Consider the following 26,222-nt stretch of genomic DNA (forward strand, 5'->3'; position numbering starts at 1 on the left):
GTGGTCGAAATTTTCGGCGCCGGTGCTCCTTTCGAGGACTTTGACTCTGTTTTTCGAGAGTCTGACTCTGTTTTTCAGGGCCCTGTCGAGGGTTTAGTGTTCGACATCTCTCCTACCTTGTCAGACGTTTTCTTATCGGTCTCTGCGACCGTAAAGTCATCAGGTCCTTCGGCGACGTTGTCTTCATCGTCGGTGGAGAGGCCCAGTTCGTACAGCGACGGGGCCGGTCCCTTGCCCTCCATGTTGTAGTTGGCTCTCCTCTGTCTCTCTCTCACCCGGAGTGTCTTCGGTGTGAAGGCGGAACAGGCGTTGCAGTCTTTGCTCTCGTGGTCGACTGGCAGGCAAAGGTTGCAGACCGGGTGTTGGTCCTTCTGCGCGTATTTATGGTGGCAGTTATGGCAGAATTTAAAGGGTGTCTTGTCCATACCTGCGCTCAGTGTCCCCGAGTGCACATTCTCCGTTGGACGTCGAAGATCTCGAGGTTCTCCTCCTCCTTCGTCGTCCCGGCTTGTTGATCTTCCTTACTGTAGTCTTCCTCAACTACTTCTTCGATGAAACTCGTGCTTTTTCTTCTTTTCGTCGCAAAAACTCTGGAGCTTCACGGTGACAATCCAGACCCAACGGCGGAAAAAAGAATCTGAAGATGGCGCCCCGAGGTGGGGCTTCCGCAGGAAGCGTGCCGACGTCACGAGAAATACACCAAATGGTGGGACGTCGACGACCACCTGGGCTACAAAAAAAAATAAAATAAAAAAAACAAAAGAAAGACTACGATTCCGGACCCAACCACCAGACCGCGGAATAATGCACAGCATAGTGAATCCAGAAAGATTCACGCTGCAAAATTATGGATTTGCCACAAAATATATTATTTGCTGCATAATCTCGAGATATTAAAAAAAACATTGTTTGTAGCTCAAACAGTTCTAGAGTTAATAAAACCATGGCAACATGTGACAGTGGGGGGCCCTTTGCAAAGGTTAACTGGGTATTCAGTTGTCTATTTCTGTATTTGTTTGTTAAACTAGCTAGTACTAGTGATGTGAAATTGTTGCCCAGACAGTATTAACATGTGTAATGTGTAAAATGGACAAAGTAATACTGTTAAAATGCCGCATGATTTGTTTCTTGTAGGATAATTTAGAGCTCTACTGCTACATAATTCCAGGGACCCTGACTATAGAAATGATAACAACAAAGAAACAACAGGAAGAAAAGGAACTACTCTGATGGAAAGCAAATTGAGGTAAAATGTGAACAGGGACGGCATCTCTGACACTAGTAATGGATCTATAGCGTTACTGTAAAGAAGGTGATCTGCCTTGTTGCTTCTATGGATAAAAGCAAGCCTCTAAATACTGAAACGGACAGGTATGAGAGTCCGTTTTCAACTAGTGAAGCCCTTGTGAGCACACACCAGAGTAGGCTTTTGTTTATGTGCAGGGATATCTCTCAGCCATAAAAGTCAGAGTCCTCGTTTGGTTGTAAAATAAAACGAAGCACCGCTTCGGAAGGCATCATATCTCAGCAGGATGGCTCTCACCTGTGCAGCTGGAGCTACTCCAACCCAGAGCACTGCTTTGCCATGATTATTTACATTATTTGAGCAAATAAAAGTACCCTTCTGAGGAGGAATCTCACACGGCAAATCACTTAATCTCCCCGTGCGTGCAAAGCGCTCTGACATTTTTGGGTCCGAGTTTGCGCTATAAACTTGCCAAAGTAAATGAGGATCGGCTAAAAACACAAGCGGTTGTTTAAAAACTACTTTCTTCACTAATCTGTTTTAATATGCCGACTAACTTGCATTCTATCTGCAAGGCATACCATTTAGTGGGCATATTAAACCAGATTTGTGTAGAAAACAGTTTTTAAACAAGCGCTTGTGTTTACAGCCGATCTTTGTTCAGTTTGTAAGCACTTGTGTTTTCAGCTGATCTTGTTTGCAAGCAACTAACGAGAATCTGCTGAAAAGATAAGCATGTGCCACGTGAACGAGGATCAGCTGAAAGCAGAAGTGCTAGTTTAAAAATCTGCACCCAAGGGGGCAATATTTTTGTAACTAATATTTAGGACAAGATATTTCTGTCAGATGATGTGCCGGTAACTCAGCAGGGAAGCTGTGTATCTGGACAGAGGTGCACTGCCAGAGCCCTGGCTCTCGGGATTAGAGTAGCAAGGGTGATGCAGAGAGTAGCAAGGGTGATGCAGAGCCGAGCTTGGGTGCTGTGGCAGTGCTGTAGTGGGTACACGAGGGATAGAGGCCTGGTACACCTCCAAGTTGAGGTGCACTAGCAGAGTTGTGTGTTGGCCCCACGCACAGAATAAAAGGATTTAGATCTTGCCACTGGGTACAGCTGTGTGGCCTTTGAGGTGAAGGGTCACGTGACACGGGGAATAGGACAGAATGCTCACAGCACGCCCTGCACTGCCAGACCCACTGAGCCAATTCTGACTCACGCCCCACCTCCGTGAAACCCCCCCGCTCCTCCTCTGCAGTGACTAATCTCAGCCAATGGCTACTCCTGCTCTGTTCAAGGAACAGATCATGCACTCCGGTCCAGAGCAGCCCCATGTTACGCTACCCTCCCCAGTTTATCTACGTGTTTGTGACGAATCTCCAGTCCCGGGGGGGAGGGGGGGGGAGAGAAGGGGCTCTAGGCACGTCATGGTGCAGAATGTGCTAATACAATGAAGCTGTGGTGAAAGAGCGGTGTGAGGGACCAGTACTGACACTGCAGGGGTTGAACTCGAGCAGGTGGTGCACTCGTTGAGCTATGTGCGGCACCGAGTACTGGACCAGGAGATGGTGCCGCGGGTTGGGGCGGAGGTGCAGTGGTAGGCACGAGTACCGGTTCCAGTACTGGCACGAGAAATTATGAGGCAGGTTAGGACGGAGGGGTGGTGGTAGGTGCACTGCCAGTACAGGCACGAGAGATGATGTCAAAGGTTAGGACCGAAGGGCAGCTCCAAGGTACTGGCACGAGAGATGACGCCGGCTAGGACAGAGGTGGTATGGGAAAGTACAGGTCCCAGTACTGCAATAGCAGGGGGTGTGCATGTCAGATGATTAGTTTAGGGACAGAGCTGTGTGTGGTCAAATTACTGCGTATCATCGTTCAACGGATGCCCACCGAGACGTACCTGTACTAAGGATTAAGAGAACGGTTAAAAGGTGCGCATTCTTCTTTCAAAAGACCAGAGCGGGAGGCAAAGCGTGTGCGTGAGCAGGGGGTATAATGCATATAAATACAACCACCCTGACATGTATTATGCTGTGCCAAAAGGGACGTAATTTGTGGGTCTGTATGGGTGCTGAGCCACGGGCGGGCTTTTGGTTAGAACGGGAAGCAGGGTCTTGAGACGAGAAGGGAGGAGATTGAAAATAGGAGGAAGCGGGTTGATTGGACGGGGAGGGAAAAGGCGGAACGTGCAGAGGAGTTAGTGGCGTATGAAGGTCTAGGGGACATGGTTGTGTTATGTTAATTTACAGTACGCAACAGCTACCCAAAAAGGGTTTCCCGGTCAGAAGAACAACAAGCACTGATCTCTTGTCTTTATGAGGCCATATGTTTCTAATTAGAAACACATGGCCCCATAAAGATAAAGTACTTTGCGACAGTAGCAAAGTAGGCAACCCAGTCCCGATCGGAGGCGAAAGGGAGTCACCCAAAAACCCTAATTTCCAATGGCAGGCCACCGTTTGGCATATACGGTGACGCCAGCCAATGAAAATGAGGGGCGGGGCTTAAAGCCCTTTTCTGAAATCTACTCTCCTATAAAATCTCTCGCCAGCAAGCAGCGCATGCGCTGAAACCCAGGCGGGACCTAAAAACAAAGATGGGACTACAAAAATAAGGAGAATTCCGGACCCAACCACTAGATGGCACAATAATGCACAGTATGTGAATCCAGAAAAGATTTATGCTGCAAAACTACTGATCGCCCTTCTCCTTGCACAGATAATATTGCAAGTCTGAAAATTTCCGAAATATGTGTTCCTCCAGGTGGTTTATTTTAGAGCATGCACATTACAAATGTATATACATGCTCAATGGTATAGTTTGTGATGGTGCAGTTACGAGTACAACAACCAAGTGAAAATGCCAGAACCAACCATTTACAAAAGACTTCTACTGCGACAAATTTGAACCTTGCATTTTAGCACACCAATTAAGCACATAAAACAGTTTCAAGCACATAAAACAGTTTTGTGCACATACATACAGTTTACACTGACCTTGCTTAATTCTTATGAGACTATCTGTAAACACAGGGCTCACTTGACTGTACTTTGGATCATGAACACTTGCATCAAAATTCATTTTACTGAAAACTTCAATGTCTGGCCACTGCCCACTGACAGACTGTGTGATGTCGCCATTTTCAGTATCACCTACAAAAGGAAAAACATTAAAGGATTTAGAAAGTAGTGAACAACAGGAACACTTATCTAATTGTGTATTTTATGGAGGAATGTATGTCTCGCGGTTTATGAGTAATGAAATGCGTATAAGTTTCATAAATACAAATTCGCTGCTTACAAACTGTCAGCATTCCACTACAATGGTTCTACCGGGTGGAATACAACTCAGATACACATATTTCAGTGCAGGTTAATGATTTTTGTTTTGAACACTTTGCACATACAAAGGGACACATTAACGTTTTTCTGACTGAATGCATAAGTTCAGCACCAATTCTGCAAAATTACACCAGACATTCAATTAGAGAAACAATGCTTTTTTAGCAGGTGTTTTCACAAACAGGGGATGGATACACTTGACTATGGTATTTTAGCAAATCAGAAGGAAATACTTCGAAAACATGTTAACTGTAGTTAAATAGAACACTATTTCACATCCTGTGATTTTAGTCAATATGATAAAGCAAAAAAAAAAAAAAAACAACCATTGAAAATGCAATAGGCCGCGCCTTTTATTAAGTTAAAGCCATTTGCTTTGCTATATAATACCATTAGCAAAGCAAATGGCTTCAACTTAATAAAAGTTCTGAGATGAGTATTTGTTTAATTACATTGTATATATTTTCGATTTCTTAGCACATATGCACTTTACTCGTTCTAATGCTGCTCCTAAGATTCTTGTGTTATATGCACTTTAATTCGATTAGCGCTTTTGCACTTTATTTGTCTTCATGCTGCGATGTTTCCTCTATACATGATATGGTATAAGATTAACTTCCACCAAAGGGCTAAGTAATGGATAGGGCAAAGTTCAAGCTATTAGATATGGGTGCGCTATGAATTAATGAGAACATCTATTATTAATGTGACTCATCTTCCATCTTAATGATAGCCTAGCTTTGAGATAAGTATTTCTCCATTTACAATGTAAGTATTCTTAGTTTGCTTAGTACATATGCACTTTATTCGCCCTAATGCTGCTCCTAAGGAGATGGCTACTATGTGATATGAGGGGAATAAGTCAGAAATAGCTAGGAGAATATTAATAGAATTTTTCGCTAAACTATTAATGCTGCAAAGTAGTTTGTAACGCTCTGTCTTACTTGATAACTATGGTTGTATGTGCTCAAATGAATAAATACATTTGATAACATAATTATAGTGTGCTTGCAGACCCACCTAGTACAACAAAATGCACGCATTCAAGAAGGGGGTGGAACACTTGTTCAGAGTTGCAACAGTGGAAAACACTTGGGATGACTTGGGTGGGAGGCCTGAATATATTTCGGTTTTCCCAAGTTTCAACATTGGGATACAAGGAGAGCAATCTCCAGTGACCACAGGAGAACTCGGGCAGGAGCCACCAGAATTTTTTATTTTAAGGAAGGGGGGGGGGGGGGGGGGGGAAGGGGCAAAAATAACCATATGGAATACCATAAACAGCTCACAAGTCAACTTTTAAATGAGGAAGATTGTGAGAAAATGTGTTTAACCATTCACACAGGTACTATACACAGCCTGTCCGGGGCAGGGCCGGCTCTAGGGCGGTGCGATCGGTGCAACCGCACCGGGCGTTGAGTTGGGGGGTCCTTTTTGAAAATGTGCATTTTCATTTTAAAATCACCTGCTGCCTCGTTCCTGGCCTCCAGCAACTTTCAGACATCAATTAAAATGTAAAGAGAAGTCCCGTGATTAATCATCTTCCTGGAAAGAGACCAGAGGTTTGTCTAGTGGAAATTTGGACTCATCCTAAGGTAGCACAGAGGGTTAAAATGCCTGCTAAGAAAGTATACCATGGGGATAACGAAGTGCATATAATGTAAATAGGTCAGTGGGTTTCATTAGCCTAATCTTGTGAAAAGGGTTCATTTGGGTAGAAAACGATTCTCATTATGAAAGAGAACCCTTAATGATGTTGCGTTTTAAATTCTGAATTTGTGCCTTTACTGAATAAGAACATTAACTATATTGCCTACCAGTACCGAGGACATGCCACTCCTACACTATGATGTAACACTTCCTATACACCGATTTACACACATACCATTGTCTCTGTGCAATGTGTGTGTGGTATAAAGTACTGGTTTTGCTAGTGCTGGAACAAAGTAAAAATAATAGCTTTCGGTATACATGAGGATTGAGAGTTTTTTGTTTTTTTTAGAGGCAAGTGAGCCCTGCATTCTAAGAAATACTTCCTGGAAGACAAAAATACGGTAGCATGATGGGAGTTTTATTCTCTGGGTAAAACGTAAAGCTCTCTGTGCCTATTTTAAAGAGCTGGTAACAATAAGACTTGCAGACAGCTGCTGTGTCGGACCAGACCTAAAACTGGCGATGATCGAGAACTGAAACACTAGAGAAAAAAAAAAAATATACAGAAAGTTTTGTTGAATAAACAAGGACGAATTATGATTTATTTATTTTTTATCCCCGAGGGGTGTTTTTAGTTCGGCGCAGCAACAATTAATCAAAAACTGCACGGAACCAATGAACTTGTGACAACAGTTTTTCAAAATAGGAGGGCAAAAAAAGAAAAAAAAAGCCGAAAATTAAAAGAAGGCGAGGCCACAAGATTTCGTAGCGGGGTTATTTGTGTTGCTTTAGTTTGGCGTCAACAGGAAACCTCCACACACTGCTCGTGCATCCCACATTCCAGCAGCTGGGTGGCGGTACAAGGCCTGCTGGGGTTAAAAGGGCAGCGCCGCCAGGAGGGCAGAAACGGGACGAAAGTGCGTCACGAAGTGTGCACTGGACTCCCCAAATAGTAGGGGACCTCGGATCCGGATACAATACCCGTAGGAACAGCGACAACACAGCACTGAGCACCCTGCAGAAACCCAACAGCACGGCCGCCTGGGAGGGTTGAACTTACACCCCCACCCCCTTTTCCGCCGAACACTTGCCTTCGTCCCGAAGTTAAAAACAAGCAACGCCTCACGCTTTTTTTTTCTCTTTTAGAGCCGTCCCAGTTGGACTGGCTCGCCTGACTGGTTTCTTATCTTTATGGGGCCATGTGTTTGGCCCCATAAAGATAAAAAATCTTTTACGCCAGCAGTAAGTCGGGGCAGCCAGTCCAACTGGGACGGCTCTAAAAGAGAAAAGTGTACGTTACTAGACGCTCTTTTCCAATGGCTGGCCACCGTTTAGCATAAACGGTGACGCCAGCCAATGGAAAAGAGGGGCGGGGCTTAAAGCCCACTAGAGAAATCTCCTCAAGTCATTAAATCTCGCCAGCGAGACTGCGCATGTCTGCGCAGTCTTACGCCAGGCGAGACCTAAAAAGACTGCATTATAAATCGTCTCTCAAGTTAATGATGCACAATTTGGCTTGCTGTGTGACTTTGGTTTCAGGGAAACTTCCCATCATTCAATAGGGGTCCACTTCTTTGAACCCACGGTTACACAGGCAATACATATTTGGTTTAATCTGCAGACTTGGCTGGGGCAACTCTGGTAACATTCTAACCATGAAGCATTAATGAGCTATTAAATTAAATAAAAAACACCTTTTTTAAAATAGAGTAAAATATGCAGCTAAAACAGTACAAAGGATTTGTATAAAGGTTCATACTTGTGTAAATCTCTTGCTCGTCATACACATCTACTTCCAGTAAGCGTATCAGCATGCGGAAGAGGATCTTGAGAAACTGTAAGTAAGCACCCGTCTTTCCTACCTGGCAGGAAGACAAGAAAACACATTTAATCCAAATGAGCAACAGTGCCGCAACGCCAACATGTAAATATGCATACATGTAGAAATACATTAACATCTACTATTTGGGCAAACCACTTGGCTTTGCTATAGGTGCACTGACCTTCTGTGGGAACTTTCTTTTAAAAAGGATTTGAAATCTTTCGCTTCATTTGAACAGTAGACATGCAGTCACAGATTAATTTTAGGGACCCTCACAATGACCAATACTTATGTAAAACAGTATATATAAATCCCTGATGAGGAGTTAGACATGATTTTGCTACAAGAGGACAACATCGCCAACATGAGATGAAACAAACTGAAACTTATACATTCAGCAAGGATGTGAGTTAGTAAGAACGCGATTCCAGTTTAGAAGAAGCTGCAAACGAATCTTGGTGAAAGTTTGGAACTTTTACATATTGTTTGAAACAAATAGTAACAAGCATTTTCAATGCAATAAGTCTCGCATTTGCGAGCATTTAACCTATTGGCATTGTAAATGACAATGCCTTTTATGTGTTTTTAAAAGCAACACATATATAAAAGGCATTGCTATTTTTAATGCCAAGAGCTCATTCTCGCAAATGCGAGAACACTTTAATGGTGGCCGCGCCCCTTTTTAGGTCTCGTCTGAGCCAGCACTTTAGCGCTGCTCTTGCGAGAGCTTTAGTAAGCGGGATTTGGAAGTGCAAACTAGTGGCTTTTGCAGGCCTCTAGCTACAGTGCATGTGCGCCGCCGGGCGCGCACACCATTTGTCCGCCTGCGTGATCACTTTCGCGGCCGCTTTGATATTCTCAGTGAGCCCCGCGGCCACTGAACATCAAAGAGGCCGCGAAAGTGCTCACCATATGCTCTGCTCGCATCTCCCTCCCCCCTTTTCTTGAGGAGTTAACAGGCAGTGCATTTATACCCCCGGCAAATGAGCTCGAGAAAGAAACGTGTTTCTGTTTTCTGTTGAATCTAATCTAACACCTGCACTCATGCATTTTGGGGCAGCTGTCACTTTCGCAACGGAAGTCCGTTCCCCATGCTCCAACGTTGTGGCGATGGGGTACATTCCTGCAAGTATAACACAGCTACAGTTTGATTCGATATTATACAATTAAACTTAACTTTTGAGGAAAGATATTGACCAAAACCAACTTTTAGTGAAACAATCACTTTCCCTTGCCTTTTATGTTGTGTGATTTATGTTATAATGTGTCTCACGTAGTGTTGCACGTTGCGTTTCATGTTGCTTATCGTTTTATGCTGTATTTCAATACACACATCCTCAAATCACACATTTAAAGTGCATCATTCAACCTAATTGCATTCACATCACGTCTCAGTGTTTGTTTTGCCTTTACGACTTTATCGGTGACCCATGGCACTGTTAATGGGAGTGACCAACAAACTGGAATACTACAAAACAGATATCTACGTTTCATGGCTCCAAAAAACAATACAATACCATTAAAAATAAGGTAAACTATCAAAACCAGCTACAATAAATAATGTCACGTCGAAAGCTAAATGTCTAACTTACTACTGGTTTATTATAGAAAGCATTACTGTTTAGTGTAGGCATAGTTTCTGAAGTGGGATCCAGCAGTTAGAGGGTGGTGAGACCGGCTGCGGCTGGACAAGAAAAGGAGCAGATGTGTTTTAGCAGCTCTCCAGCTCTTTTACATTATGCTGTGTTGGCTGTATATTTAATGCAAAAAGAACAACTGATGGAAAAAATGCAGAACAATGTCATTCATTCACCCCAGTACAGAGATCTGGGCCTAAATCCATAGTTTTTTGCTCCCCATGCCTTTCCAGTTCAGACCCAGCTATATGCAATTCAGTTTTGACCCTGTTCCCCGTGGTAACAGTCCAGCCCGAACTACCAGGCCAGGTCCTCCCTGTACTGGAAACAAGCATCCTGGAATTGGTTTCGGGTCATCACCCCTCATCAGCCAGGATAGCTTGACTCCAGTGGCATGGCGAGCACGGATTCCACCTCTGGGCATACCTGTCCCACTCCGGGTGACAAATGCAACAAGCATTGGCATAGCCAATAGGTCTCGCCTTTGGGACCTTATAAGTATTTAGTTATGCAGCACAATATCCTTGGTGCAACAACATCAACTGTTGCATGGCTAAACACTTATAAGGTCCCAAAAGCGAGACCTATTGGCTATGCCAATGCTTGTTTTAAATGCTGCTAGCATATTCAGGTTACAGTGAGCAGCGTCTAAGCAAAGGGTTGCGGCCAACATTAAAGTGAAAGCACACATGGTGCTTTCACCCACAGTGATACAAAAATAATTAATTTCAAAAGCTTCTGTAGCCCGGCCGCTAAAATGAAAGCGGACCACCCCGTATATTAAATAAGTAAATAGGTGTGCCGCTATACTTAAAGCGGACCACGCTGTAATTTGAATAAAAAACACTATTAAAATGAAAGCGGGCGGGTGCTGCGATGTCGTGGGTGGAATAGGTTGAAGAGCATTATGGAAAATAGTGCTCACCAACTTATATAGCAGACCATGTAACAACACCAGTAAAAGGTTCAGTCGTTATGGGAGGTAACAAAAGCAGACAAGGCGGTACCAACTAGGGACTAACAAGCCTTATAATGACTCAAAAGCCAGCGTTTACGAAGGACAATGACACAAGCCAATTAAAAATATTAGCGGAGAGTGGGCGGGGCTTCAAATCCATACTCCACTACTGCATGCCTGGCAGCAGCACATGCGCTGCCCAGGCTCTACCAAAAAATCATGTGAAGCAAATCACAAAACAAAAATTAGCGTGGAACAAACCACATGAAGGAGATTACATGGAGTAAATCACGCAGGGGACCAAATAACACAGAGGATAAGATCACAATGGAACAAATCATATAAAGCAATGTTGTGGGGGTGGAGTTATACATAGTAAAGCGTAATCAGCCAAATTAAATTTTTTCTTGCTGGAGACAAGTACATGCATGTATGACTGAGTCTGCCTAAACAGACTTTTTAAGAGGACTCCTGCAAAAACGACTGAGGTTTTTTACTGTGACACATACAAAAATAGTACATTTCCGTTATTTTGAGTAGAGGTAGGTGAGCCGCTGGAAGCTTGAGCCAGGCTCGAGCCTAAAACATGGAACAGGCTCAGCACAGGGTCTTGTTGTAACCTCGAGCCTATATTGAGCTGAGCTTTCATGTGGCTTCTGCTTGCCATGCTCGCTCTACCCTAATGCAGAAAGAAGTAAACAAAACATTAACATATGAAGTAAAAATGAGAGACAAACAGACAACTCTTTGGTGCCTGATTTGTCCAGAGTAAAACCAGAAAACCAGCATTCATCGCAGCTTCCTGGTTAACTAAATTGTGTGATCTTGGGCAAATATTTTATTTTAGTATCCTCCTTTTTCTTAACTCTCACAACTGAAAGCACCTTCATATAAATGCATTTACAACACCAGCTGTACGAAAACGTATTGTGTTTGAACTAATAGAGAATAATGTCGCTCTATCCGTAAGAACGCATCAGGCACATACACTTGTCACCACACAAACACACATAGACACTTACGAAGACACACACACAAACACACCGTCTGCATGAAGCACCATGCAAGAATCGTCCCAGCGTCAAACAAGTAACTTAAAGTGAAACTGAAGCAGAAGAGCACAGCTGATGCCAGCCTTCGCTGAGTCACTTGTACAACTGAATCGCAATAAAGAAATCTCAGGGGACATAAATGGCCAGCAAACACCAATTTGTCAGTCTGGTTCAGAAACCAACATGTAAACTAGTGCGCCTCATATACAACCTACCGCGTGTAATACTCATCACTTACCAGCATTACGTTTAAAAAACAAAAGCCTATAATTATGTTTTTTATGTATAACATACAATGCAAACTTTACATAATGCACCGAGGAACTCCCGTTTATATTTGCCAGACAAGACACGCAAGTCAGAGTAAGACACTCGTGTGATTTGAGCAGGATCACACAACGCAGAGGAGCAGCAACCAACTTGCAAACCCGGATCTCTGGTTCCAAAGAGTGCAGTTTAATTACCAGATCACTTCTGCTCATAATCGCACGAAACCAGACACACTATTTTTGGAAGATGAGAAACGCGAGGGTCGTTGTGCAAATGGGTAAACAGGTCAAAGCTTCCTCGTGCACCCTACTCACTGCCGGCCGACATGTTGCATAGCCCTCAGCTACCAGCTACATACCTTTCCACTGAATGACTGACAATAAACCTGCAAAGCACGTACACATATCCACTGGGCCCATCCACACCAATAGTACAGAAAATCACAGAGGACGTACTAGTTTACAAAACATCGGAGCACGTGACAGCCAAAACTGGGGTCCAGACAGCGAACCTGAGGTGTGAGGTGGCGCTGTCAGGAGCAGCAGCAGGAAAGGGCAGAGCAGAGGGGGAGATTGACAGCAACGGATTCAGAAGCAGAATATAAATACATTTAGACTTACCGGGCCGCTGAAAGGAGTGTGCGACATCTCTTAGCTCTGCTACGGTTCTGAGCAGGCAGCTTCAACACTCCGAGGCGGGGGTCGTGAACGGCGTGTGCGGGAGATAGAAGACCGACCCCAGCCAGTGCACGCTCACACCACCGGGAGTTAGACGCGCTGGGAGTGGGGGGCCGTGCCAGCGGGCGTGTAGTGCGTACCACACAGTGTCACTGCTGACCAAGTGGGTAAAGAGCGCGCACCGAGTTCTGTTAATATTTTACACTGTTTTGCAGTTGTCATTTATCGCTGTATTAACAGCTCGTTGAACATTCCTTCCCCCTGTCAGATGACCATGTGCAAACGCAACTTGGCTCCTGTCAATAGTGGTACTGTTTTTATTTTATAGATCAGCATAAAGAGTACCGAGATGACACCGCAGATTAACAAGCATTTGCAATACAATAGATCTCGAGTTTACGAGAGTTTAAGCTATTGTCATTTACGATGGCAATAGCTCAAACTCTTGTAAATGCGAGACCTATTTCACTTCAAACAGGCGGCCTCCGTTGTCCCGGGCTGCTTGAAAGTGAAAGCGCACATGGCGCTCTGAAAAGCACATCGTGCCTGTAGTAAGAGAAGCCCATTAAAGAAAAGAGTGTTTACAAACTAAATAGGACATTGCGTGTCGCATCAGAAGTAAAGGGGCTAGTCACCATGGGTGTTTACAAATGCAGACAAGGCGGTACCAAGGAGGAACTAACAACCCTAACAACTCCTCGCAAGCCAGCCTTTATGAAGGACAATGAAACAAGTCAATGAAAAATATGGGCGGGGCTTCTCTTCCATAATCCACCACAACAAGTCTCGCAGAGCAGCGCATGCGCACTGACTCAGGCTCGACCTAAAATGAGGGAACTCTGGACATCCCCCGAAAATGACGTGGACCTCAGCCAGGCGTGACGCCGAAGCGCCACCGTGGTAAAAATCGCCCGACCCAGCGAGTCCGTGGTGTCAAGTCCACACCGTATGGCATGCCGTGCTGCATCTCGACCGTCAGCAAGTGCTTGAGTGAGTCGTGTCCGGGCCTCCACCGGGCACAAGGGCAGCACGTCCTTCACCGTATCCCACAGAGAGTGGGAATAACGGTCCAAAAGGCAAGCGGTATTTAAAGACCGCAGCCCCAAACTCAGGGACTAGAACAGTTTCTTGCCAAACTGTTCCAACCTCTTGGATTCCCGATCCGGAGGAGCGGACGGGAAGGAGGATTGGGAGGTTGAGGCCTGGATACCCAGACTCTCGGCGGTGGGGTGTTGGGAGAGGAAACAAATAGTTTCTTACCTGTCGGTGTAGTTTTGCAGCTTGAAGATCTTTCTGGATTCACTATGCTGTGCATTATTCCGCGATCTTGTGGTTGGGTCCGGATTCGTAGTCTTTCCTTTGTTTTTATTTTTTTTTTTGTAGCTCAGGTGGGCGGCGACGACCCACCATTTGGTGCACCTCTCGTGACGTCGTCGTGCTTCCTGCGGAAGTCCCACCTTTGGGGCGCCATCTTCAGGTTCTTTTTTCCCCTTTTTCCTTTTTTTTTTTAACCCTAGGCGATTGATTAGTCCTTCAGTCCATTTTCTGTACCTTTTTATTCCTTCTGATGTTTTCATTTCACCCCCTCTTTCTCCAGCCTCATCTTACTGGCGGAGGTGGGTGGGTTCGCTAGTGAATCCAGAAAGATCTTCAAGCTGCAAAACGACACCGACAGGTAAGAAACTATTAGTTTTGCAGCGTGAATCTTTCTGGATTCACTATGCTGTGCATAGACTTTGTAGCGGTTTTCCTAATTTTGTGGCGGCTGGGTGGTAGATGAGCGTTGGTCGTTGAAAATGTGTTGAAGCACCTTCTGTCCAACCTGTGCTTCCTTGTTCATCTGAATGTCCACGCAGTAGTGTTTCGTGAACGTGTGCACAGATGCCCAAGTTGCCGCTAGACATATGTCCTGAATGGGTGTGTTCGCCAGGAAGGCAACGGTGGCCCCCTTCTTCCTTGTGGAGTGAGCCTGAGGCCCCTCTGCTAGCTCCTGTCCAGCCTGTTTGTGGCAGAATTGAATAGTGAGGGCAATCCATCTAGCGATGGTGCCCTTAGCCACTGGTCTACCCATGAAGCTAGTAGCAAAGGACACAAACAACTGCTTTGATTTCCTGAGTTCCTGGTTTCTCTCAATGTAGTGCATCACCGCTCTTCTAGCGACGAGGGTGTGCAGAGCCCTTTCTACGTTTGAAGTCGGGTTTTGGAAGAAACTCGGTATCTGAATACTCTGGTTCATGTGGAACGCCGACACCACCTTGGGCATGAAGTGTGGGTCCGTTCTCAGGACTATCCTGTCCTTGTGAATCTGAATGTAGGGTTCCTGTAGCGTTAGCGCTTGAAGCTCGCTCACCCTGCGTAGTGAGGTTATGGCCACCAGAAAGGCCGTTTTCATCGTCAACATTTGCAGTGTGGCCTTGTGAATGGGTTCAAACGGTGCCTTCATGAGCTCCGTCAGTACCACGTTGAGATTCCATGCTGGCGGCGGCAACCGTTTAGGAGGGGCAATTCTTTTGGCTCCTTCCATGAATCTCCTCACCACCTGCGAAGTGAAGAAACTTCCACCCTTCTCACCTCTGGTGTAGGCTACGATCGCCGCTAGGTGTACCCTTAGGGAGCTCGAGCAGAGGTTACTCTTTAGAAGGTGTGTGAGGTACCTCAGTACTGTTGAGTCTCTAGTCATTCTGTTTTGCAGGCCCTTCTTCCTGCACCACACAGTAAATCTCTGCCATTTGGCGCTGTAGCATTTTCGTGTAGTTGGTTTCCTTGCCTCCCGCAGCACCCGCATAGTGCTAGGAGGCAATTTAAGGTGAGCGAACTCTAGGTCCTCAGGAGCCATGCCGCCAGGTTGAGGCTCTCTGGCTCCGGATGCAGGACCTCTCCGTTTTGCATGGAGAGCAGGTCCCTTCTTCTCTCGAACCAGTGGGGATTGCCCTGCGCCATTTCTTGAATTTGTGAGAACCATGTCTGCCTTGCCCACTGCGGAGCCACTAGGATCAGAGTCATGTTGCTGGTTCTGCACTTGTCGAGCACTCTGTGCAACAGGGGTATCGGTGGAAAGGCGTAGGCAAATGTCCTCGACCAGCTTATCCATAGGGCATTTCCTTGGGATTGCTGATCTGGTTGCCTGGACGCGAAGCTTTGGCATTTTGCATTTTGGCGTGTTGCAAACAGGTCTATTGTGGGAGTTCCCCATCTCTGGAAAAGCTTCTCCGTTTCCTGGCCATTGAGCTCCCACTCGTGTGATGCCGAGGTCTGCCTGCTTAGCCAGTCTGCCTCCACATTGTCCTTCCCTGGAAGGTGAATTGCCAGTAGATCTATCCTGAGAGGTATGGCCCATCTCCATATCTCCTGTGCCAGAGAGGAGAGAGGGAACGACTGTGTCCCCCCCTGCTTGTTGATGTAGAACATTGCAGTGGTGTTGTCTGTTTGAACTAACACCCTCTGGTTGTACAGGTGCCTCTGGAATACCTTCAGGGCTAGCAGGATGGTTTTCAATTCGAGGTAATTGATATGGCGTACCGCATCTGCCGGAGCCCACAGCCCCCTCACTCTGAGGTTGTCCATGTGCGCTCCCCATCCCTTTTGCGATGCGTCCGTGGTAATGGTCATTGTTGGGTTTGGTGGTGTCAGGCTTCTCCCTGCCGTCATGTTGTCTCTGTTCCACCAAGTCATCTCCTCCTGCACTGCGTGCGTAACAACCACTAGATCTTCCTAACTGCCGCTTGCTTGTGACCATTGCTGTTGTAGCCATTCTTGGAATGGTCTCATGTGCAGGCGTACATTCGGCACTAGCTGGATACATGACGCCATCATCCCCATCATCTTGCTCACTGACCTCACTGTCAGAGCTCGCCCCTTCTGGTAGAGACGCGTCTCCTTCAGTAGGGCCTCTGTTCTCCTGTCGCTGGGCACCACTGTGCTGTTCAGGGAGTTGATTTTTGCTCCCAGGAAAATCTTCACCTGTTCCGGTTCCAGCGATGACTTCCCCCAGTGTATCGAGAACCCCAGGTTCGACAGAGTGTGTCACGCGTGTTGCGTGCCTCTCGCACTTTTCGCGTGTGTTTGCCTTGACCAGCCAGTCGTCTAGGTAGGGGTAGACATGGATCCCCTGCCTTCGTAGGTGGGCCGCGACCGCCGACAGGCATTTTGTGAAAACCCTTGGCGCCGATTTTAGTCCGAAGGCCAGGGTCGTGAACTGGTAGTGTTCCTGGTCGATGTTGAACCTTAGAAGGCCCTTGTGCCTTCTGTTTATTGGGATGTGTAGGTAGGCATCCTTGAGGTCCACGGTGACCATGAAGTCCCCGTCTCTTATTTGGGGAAGCACCTCCTGCAGTGAAGTCATTTTGAACTTCTGCGTTCTGATGAACTTGTTTAGGTATCTGAGGTCCAGGATGGGTCTGACGTTTCCGTCTACTTTCGGGACCACGAAATAGTTTGAGTAGACCCCCTTGTTGCGTTCTCTGAACGGCACTGCCTCTATGGCTCTTTTTTCTAGTAGTTTCAGGGTTTCTTCTCTGAGTAGGGCTAGTTCTTGAGCTGATCTCTGTCTTCCCCTTGGTCTTCTGTTTGGAGGTCTTTTCTCCAAATCCACGCAGTAACCGTATTGCATGACGTTCAGTATCCACTTGTCTGTGGTTATACGCTGCCACTCCTGAAGGTAGAACCTCAGCCTTCCGCCTACTGGTGTTGGATGCTCGTAGGCTTTTGATTCCTCTATCCCCCTTGATGTTACTGTATTGCGCCTCACCCTTGGGGTCATGTCGAGGGTAGGCGTCCTCCTGCGAGCTGAGTCACTTTGATGAGGGTTGGTCACCCCCTCTCCTCCTCTGGCCACGTCTGTTCCCTCTCCCGCGAAAGGACTGGCCCCGAGTCTGGTACTGCCAGTTTTGCTTCTGTTGACCTTGTTGTCCGTGACTATCACCCTGCTGGAACGCCTGGTGCGACGCACCCTGCTGGCTTCCTCCCCGACCGTAGGGTCTCCTAGAGGGATTGCCTCTCCTCATCCCCCTTAGCTGTAGGGCCCCCATGGACCTCGCTGTTTCGGTTTTTTTTTCAGCTGGGTGAGTTTCTCGTCTACTGTTGCTCCGAACAGTGTCTCTCCGTTGAAGGGGGTGCTAAGGATGTTGTTCTGCACCTCCGGTTTGAATCCCGAGATTCTTAGCCATGCATGTCTTCTCTCGGTGACCCCTATGGCCATTAGTCTTGCCGAAGTCTCTGCCCCGTCCAGCGCCGTCTTTATACAAGAGTTGGCGATGTTTTTACCCTCCTCCACCAGGTGGGAGGCTCTTTGGCGGTACTCTTCGGGGAGGTGTTTTACTAGCTCCCCCATCTCGTCCCAGTGCTGGTACTGGTGCCTATTGAGAAGTGCATTTGAATTCGCCATGCGCCAGTGCATTGCGGCGTTCCTCTCGACCTTTCTTCCCGTGAGGTCTATCCTCCTGCTTTCTTTATCTGGTGGTGGCCCCGAAGTTGCTGGCACGTTGGCCCTTCTCCTGGCCGTGGAAGCTATGATGGAGTCGGCCGTGATACTACCCTTGATGTAAGGGGGGTCCAGAGAAGAGTGCTTATATTTCTTCTCCGTCCTGGGCGTGATTGAACGGCAGGTCGCTGGTTCTTTTAAGGCCTCTCTCCCCTGATTCATCACACTTTGTAGCATGGGAAGGAATTGGCTCCTCGTTTGGATGGGGAGCAGGGTCTCGAGGAGGAAATCTGCTTTCGGCCTCTCCTCGTCCAGCTTCACGCCGAAGGCCGTCGCTGCGCTCCTGACCACCATATTGTACACCCAGATGTCGTCGGGTGGAGAAGGCCTCGAAGGGTACGTGTGTACGGGCTCCTCGGGGTTCTCTGTGTCGAGATCCTGCCATTCGACGTCGTGGCTGGTTGATGGCGCCGAGCTGTAGAACGACTGCTGGTCTTCTTCCTCGGGTTCGCCTTCATAATAGGTCTCTTCTTCCTCTTCGAGATCTCTCCCCAGCCCCTTGGTGTCGAATTCGTCCTCGATTTCGACGACTTTCGTCAGCGGAGCTGTTGGAATTTTGTATTCCTTCATCTTGGCGTCGAACTCCTTCTTCCTCTGAAGGATGTTCTCCATTTCGGCCTCGAGCCGCCTCTTCTTCTTCATCTCGGAGATGCATTCGGCGTCGACTGCGGGCCTCTTCGACGGAACTTGCATCGACGCCGACCTGTCCTTCTGCGTCGAGTGCCCAGTTTCATGGGTTGTCTTTGACGAACCTTGCCTTTCGGCGTCTTTCGGCACCAGGGAGTCCTTCTCGAAGGATCCGCTCGGCCTCTTGTCCATGGTCCCGCCCTTGGTCGTCGAAGTTTTCGGCGCCGGGGCTCCCTTCGTGGACTTTGACTCCGATTTTCTCGAGTCACCCTCGGGTTTTCGAGGCACTTTCGTGTGTTTTGAGCTCGACGACTCTCTTACCTAGTCTTCGTTTTTCTTGTCGGTCTCTACGACCGTGAAGTTTTCGGGTCCCTCGGCGACGTTGTCCTCATCGTCTGTGGAGAGGCCCAGATCGTAGAGCGACGGGGCCTTACCCTTGCCATCCATGCTGGCGTTGGCTCTTCGCTGACGTTCTCTCACCCGGAGCGTCTTCGGCGCGAAGGCTGAGCAGGCGTTGCAGTCCTTGCTCTGGTGGTCGACCGATAGGCAGAGGTTGCAGACCGGATGCTGGTCCTTCTGCGCGAACTTGTGGTGGCAGTTAGGGCAGAACTTGAATGGCGTCTTGTCCATTGCGCTCAGGGCCTCTGAGTGCGCATTCTCCAAGGGCGTCGAAGAAAAGGGTGGAACACTTCCTTCTTCGCGCTCCTGATGTTCAATATTCCTTTCTTGTGATGTCTTCGTAGTTATTTATCGACGAAACTCGCTTTTCCTTCTTCTTCCTTCGATTGTATCTCTGGAGCTTCCCGATGACGATCCAGACCCAACGGCGGAAAAAAGAATCTGAAGATGGCGCCCCAAAGGTGGGACTTCCGCAGGAAGCACGACGACGTCACGAGAGGTGCACCAAATGGTGGGTCGTCGCCGCCCACCTGGGCTACAAAAAAAACAAAGGAAAGACTACGAATCCGGACCCAACCACAAGATCGCGGAATAATGCACAGCATAGTGAATCCAGAAAGATTCACGCTGCAAAACTGGGGTCGCCCGGAGCAGGGCGGTGGCGCCGGGCAACGTTCTGGTCCACAGGAGGGACTGTGGAGGGCCTGAAACAAGTGCCCTGCAGAACGTCAATGAGGGCCTCATTAAACTGCAGCAGAGGCTCAGTGGAGCTTGCTGTCGGTTGAAGGACCTCTGTGAGGACGTTAGTCCTCACGGCCACAGCAGGCAACTCGAGCCCTAGGGCTTCGGCCGCCTTGCGCAGCACCCTCCTCCGAGGCCACAGTCGAAGGAGAGATGAAACCAGCATCCGGGGAGGTATCCAGACCGCTGGCATCCCCCAATTCCTCTGCCCAGTCCTGAGAAAGTTGGGCCTGAGCGGCCATAGGGTCTTCAGACCCCTCCCAGTCGTCCTCGTCATCCGATTCCCGATAAACAGGAGGAATGATCGGAGCCGGGCAGTAGATGAAGCGTTCACCAATCGGCGCTGGCAGCGGCACCGGCGTCGGGCCCGGACCGGGGCTAAACTGGGGAACGACGTTGTCCGGGGATGGCGTCAGAGGTGGAACCGGTGTCTGCACCGGCGGAGGAGGCGTCGTGAGGTCGACCGGCGCTGACCGAGATCCAGGCCTGGATCCCTCGGGGACCTGCGGGGCCGGAGCCGTCGCCGGAGCCGCCGGCACGCGAGGTCGCCCAGTCGAACCTGTGGGGCCCGAAGGCGCGCCTACAGGCGTCAATGGCGGAGCCAGGCCCCTCATGGCCGAGAGGAAGGCACTGACTTCCGCCGGAGTCGCGTCAGTCCCAGGGACCGGCGGGTATGGGGACGGACGCGGCTCCTGCGGCTCAGACGTATCCGCGGGGGTGGGACCACCCTGACCCGCGGCCGAGTCGCACGGCCGGCGAGGGGAGTCCTTAGAGCGATGTCGTCTCTTGGACTTCTTGGAGTGCTTCGACTTACCCGAAGACCCCGACGAGCGATGACGATGGCTGCGGCTCCGCGATCGGTCCTTGGACCTCCTCCTGGACCGGGACCGAGAGCGGCGCGGAGCTGAGTGCCGAAACTCGAGAAGCTTACGGGACCGCTCCCGCCTAGCTTTCGATGTCAAGGCCTGGCAATCGAGGCACGACTCCGCGTCATGGTCGGCCCCCAGGCAATAAAGGCACCGGCGATGGTGATCCGTCACCGACATCAGGCGATGACAGGCGTCACAGGCTTTGAAACCAGGCATCATACCGGCACCAGAGTCGATAGACCAAAAAGAGTCAAAAAAGTTAGTCAAAAAATGACTAGGGGTAAGCTCTTCCCGGATCGGCGCTTACTGGCACGGAAAAAAGAAGAACTGACGTCAGCGCACGAGGGCTGCGTCTAAGTACTCCGACGACGTAATTCCGGCGCACGACGCCGACGACGGACGAGGAGCCGCAGACGACGCCTAGCAAGGGGTATTGCTACAAAAATCTTTCCGGATCCAGCCTGGCGCCTGGGGGTATTCTAAGGTGAGGAATCTAACTAACGTGTTTCATTCAGATAAACCTATAGTTAGCCACCCTATCATGCACTGAAAAAGTACTTAGTTTGCAAAAAATGTGTTTGAAAATGTGTGGTTTAAACAAAAACAAATATTTACTGGAAAAAAACTATACAGTTCCAGTTATAATCCAAGTCTTTGTTTTGTTTATCATCATCAACTGGGCCACAAGTGTGACTTTGACCATTACTTTGACCTGCCCCCACCTCGACCTAGTAAATGTACTATTGCAACTCCAGTCATGCCATAGTCCAGTACTAACTTGTCTATTATCTAGATCAGAATGGTTACTGGAGAATGCCACCCCCTGCCCTGAGGCCCATTTGGCACCAGGACAGGTGGGACATTAGCTAGGCAGGAGACTTGTTGTACACACAGGCTAGTCACATCACTAAGGTTGCCAATTATTTAAAATATACTGTCAGTGGACTTTGGATCCGTCCATAGGAGCAGCTCTCTATCCAACCACATACAATTGGCTGTTTAGTGTATCATTGTGCAAAGTATGGAGTGCTTGCAATGTATCAGACTATTTTACATCTCAAAAGTACAATGAAAAAAAATCCCATCTTGAATTCTTTATATCGTCAAGACTCACTTTGTTTAGTGTGAAATCACTAAAATTTCAAAATACATTGGCATTTCTGTCCCAGATAAAGTTTGTTGTGAACAAATCGGCAATGCTAAACAGAGCCACATTACAGACCGGTTGCACTATGTTAACAGGCAAGAGTGCACAGACAGCGGGTATGCTAGGCCAAGAGACATGCTGTTGGGAGGAAACACTATTCATGGAGATACCACAATGTGCAGATTTTAGGATGTACACATATTGTTGTCGCACTTTGCAGAGAAGCCATAATGAGCGGAGGCCACATTGGGCCCCAAACTGCATTGAAATGGACTACTCTATGGATACTCTGGACAACCATCTGCTTGTTCACTGGATTCTCGTTTAGGTGCATATTTCCACATAACATGCTACTTTCATACAGCATTTGGAGCTAAACAAAAAGCTTTGACTGCACACTACAGAAAAGGTCCGTCAAGAGAACAGTTTGTTGGCATGGGGGACAAAAGCACCATCACATTAGCCTGTGAAAGTATTAAGGTGCAATTATGTGGAAATAATAAAACAGAAAGAGCCCTGAAATCATAATCCTAGGAGCCCAATCAGGTAATAAATACATAGTCACAGGTAACAAAAATGGGAAGGTAATTTCCCATATGTTAATGGGAGGGAAAACAGTCTATGCTTGCTCAGTGGAGCTTCACCCGAATATGGTTTGTAAAATGGCCACAGAGTGGCACCTACTATTTACCAAGAAGATACAATACAGCATACTTTATACCCAACCATCAAGACATTTGGGAGGGTATCATGCCTCGGGTGCCTCAAAGCATGTGCATGCAAGATAGAGGATCACATACTAAATTGAGTGTTGCAAAAGCACCTAAGAAATAACATGCAGTAACCAAGTCACTAAGCATGACCTTGCATACACATGCCTTAGATCATTTTGAAAATGGTCTAGCCAAAAGAGAAAGCGAAATCAGAGACAAAAAGAGAACATAGCTTGGAACAATTCCGGAACCCGTGGTTTTTATCAAGACAGAATCAAGAGAGCAACATCCACCTTTTCCAATGGTAGGCTGATAAGTGTTCAAAATTTAATAGATAGAGGAGTTAAGCTAGGGAAGAGTGATGCAGCATAGCGTTAGGTCTTAGGGTTCCAACTTACACCTGTGATTGTGTGTTTGTACCCCTAGTTTAATTTTACTTGCTAATCCTGTGAGTTTTGTTCCGATTAGTGTGTAGTTCTAGCTTCTTTTACTGAAGCTTTGATTTGGTCATGTATCACAGCTCTTGTTCTCAATGTGCTCCCATTATGCCTATGACAGTTAACTTGTCATTGTGGGTTATCATCACTTAACAGTGTATGTAGTGGTCTAGTGACTTATCACTAGCCCATGCAAGTACAACTTTGGCATGGAATAGCATGAGGTTAAGCACATATTAACATTCTTGACAGAGCTCTCTTTACGCTGTGTGACACGGAGTGCTAATATCTTCCCCCTACGTCTGGCATTGGAAGGCCCCCTACAGCAATCCCAAAACACCGTCTATGATGTTGCTGCCCAATGGTCCAGTTGGATGCATCAAGTGAGGTGGCATATATTGTAAAATTCTTCCCGGTGTTTAAAAATGAACGGCAAAATTCCCCCCAAAGCAGTCCCAAAATTGGTAAGAAAACGTTCAGTCTGCCAAAGGAACATGTTAATCACTGGTTATGGAGACTCTACAGCTGATCCAATAATATCAGTGAAAAGTCCTGTCACTACTATTGAGTGATAATTTGCATGGCGGAGTGATGAGCACTCTGCTTTTATTTGGCAAGCACAACAAATCAATAGCACGTTTGGACAGTTCTTATCATTTTGAGAGGTTGAGGGAGTGTTGACTAGAATTCTATCAACTATTACACTTGCAAAAGTGATTAACAGGAAAAGGTTGTCATAGTTATGTGAGGCTACACAGGTTTGTATAGTGCTGCACTTCCACTAGTATGTTCTGACAGCGCTGTCAGAGTCTGGATACTTCTCATTTTGGTCTAGACATTCACACCCTGGTTCTTATAGATAGTTATTTGATTTTCGTAAAGATTACAGATCCACTGCTTCGGGTTGGAAATGTTTTTTTACTGTCCTACCTAAAATACTTACCTGAAATAAAAAGAGGAAGTAGCTTTAAAAAGAAAAAAAATAAGTATATGCACTAGAAACCAACACTAGCCAATCACTTAACAAATTGTCACTTAAACACACCACACAAGAATTCAACATATAAAAGAAAGAAAACGTGTTGACCTGTGGGGGTCCAGTCAGAAGCAATCGTCGTGGGTGGGTATGCCTACAAACAGCTGCTTCCCCTAGATTGTTAAAGTCTGCATGGTGCTGCCTTGCTGTGGTCCACTGCCGATAGTAAAGTGACTGGTCTTCACTGTTCATGTCCTTTAAAAGCAAAGGCCTCAAAGAACTCAGCCAAGATACATCCGCATGAGGCAAGAGAGAAGACGTGGAAGGCAATTGTCCGCTTTTCTCTGAACCCAGAAGACTGTACGCCGCTCTGGATAAGATTACAATTCGTGGCAGAGCTGGAGTCAAAGTCCTTGCTTCTTTCACAGACTCCCCAGACCACTCTAAAGTGTGAGATGCTGAGGGTGATGACAATTTTGATGTGGTGCTGCTTGCCATCTGATTCCCCAATGAGTCACATTCCTGTTTGCAGACCTCCCTGGCGGTGGAGTTTGGATAAGTGCCTTCATCCACAGTTTGGAAATCGTGTGAGGAAAGGTGCCTCTGGGAATGGTCCGTAGCACTAGAAGAGCTCACTCCATTTTCAGCAATGGAGCCTGTAGACAGAAAAAAGAACAAGTTCAAGATCAGAGATGCCAGTTCCAGTAACAAGTCAGACAGACAACACAGTGACTATTATCAACTGGGATACAAGAAATTGAAAGAAAATACATTCAATACACTATTTCATAAATAATTGTGGCATTACAATCCTACTGTGGTTATTCAGAAGTCAGGCACCAAAAAGCGTGCAGACTTTAAAGCCTATATACCATTCACGAGTCAGACACTTTATGTTCAATCATGTAAATTGTTATGGGAAGGCCTACCACTTACTATAATGGGGCGTGCGGCCATGTTTAAGATGGTTTCTCTGCTCTAATTTCTTTATGCACTACAAAACACATATCACCCTTTAACCAGATCAATATTTAGGGAAATTGACTCCGAGCTCCGTGCATTCCTTTGGCTGAAAAGACACCCCAGAATTGCTTTGAAGACCCTACAACGCAACCCGTAAAATGGGGGAATTGTGCTTCCCGATGTTGAGGTATATTACTGAGCAGCTCACCTTACGCCCACAAATGATTGGATACATGCATCAGGGGACCACCTTACCTATAGGCTGGAAAGGAAGACACTAGAACCAAAAACATTACCTATATAAGGTAAGGGAGCCCATAGACTACTTCCGGCTACGAGAGTCGCCATTGAGGTTTGGGACAGGATGACCAGGGTGCTGGGGTGGACACGCAGAATAACCAGGGCAACCCCCCTGTGGAGGGGTACCTGGTTTAGAGAACTTAAAAAGCTTCGGGGCTTAGAAATGTGGGATCTACTGGGGATCTCTACAGTGGGAGATATCATAGTCAAGGGCACACTCAAACCCTTTTCAGCCCTTCGGACAGAATTCCAACTTCACACCTCCCAATTCCTTAAATACGCTCAGTTGCGGAACGCATGGGGGCGGAGGACATGTAAGATAATGAGTTCCCAGAATATGCACCTTTGGAGGGGAGAAAACTTCAGGCAGATTTAACCATGAAGGCGTTCTCTGTTACCTACAAAACTATAAATAATATGCCCGATTCTCTGAGTAAGCTGAGGGAGATGTGGGAAGGTGACATGGGGGTGATGGAGGATTTGGATTGGGAGGCTGCTTTGATGCACCCTAGAGAGCTTGCGATACGGGCCAGGTTCCGTCTCATCCAATTCAAAATCCTCCATCGAGTCTATTATGAAAGAGAAAAATTACATCAAATGGGATGTGCGGAGTCTCCTCGGTGTTTGCGCTGCCAGGCTGCTCCAGATAACTTCCTTCACATGATATGGGCCTGTCCACATATAGTGACATATTGGCAGGAGATAATTGGTGAAGTAAATTTAATCCTGAGCACCTCTATTCCGCTAGACCCTAAATTCATCCTTCTGGGTATCCCCTGCAAGGTGGATATCTCCCGACCTCAACTACTTTTTAGTACACTGGGTTTGGTGGTGGCCAAGCGGATGAGACACTATGGTCTAACCCAAGAGGCCGGGAACTCACAACAGGTTGGAACGCGGACGTCTGAATAAAAGGT

At 47.1% G+C, this 26,222-nt stretch overlaps 1 protein-coding gene across 8 annotated transcripts in view; it reads right to left on the reverse strand.

Moving 5' to 3' along the window:
• The window catches only part of GREB1L (GREB1 like retinoic acid receptor coactivator), a 492,334-nt gene that overhangs the window by 48,368 nt on the left and 417,744 nt on the right, over window positions 1-26,222 (reverse strand). For all 8 annotated transcript variants that reach the window (XM_085605794.1, XM_085605790.1, XM_085605791.1 and 5 more), the window contains exons 23-25: window positions 24,154-24,698; window positions 7,998-8,100; window positions 4,241-4,396 (exon numbers count right to left, since the gene is read on the reverse strand). In XM_085605794.1, the coding sequence (XP_085461920.1) occupies window positions 4,241-4,396; window positions 7,998-8,100; window positions 24,154-24,698 (804 nt within the window). The remainder of the gene's footprint in view (window positions 1-4,240; window positions 4,397-7,997; window positions 8,101-24,153; window positions 24,699-26,222) is intronic.

Source organism: Triturus cristatus, chromosome 5_1, assembly GCF_964204655.1.
Source record: "Triturus cristatus chromosome 5_1, aTriCri1.1, whole genome shotgun sequence".
NCBI lineage: Eukaryota > Metazoa > Chordata > Amphibia > Caudata > Salamandridae > Triturus > Triturus cristatus.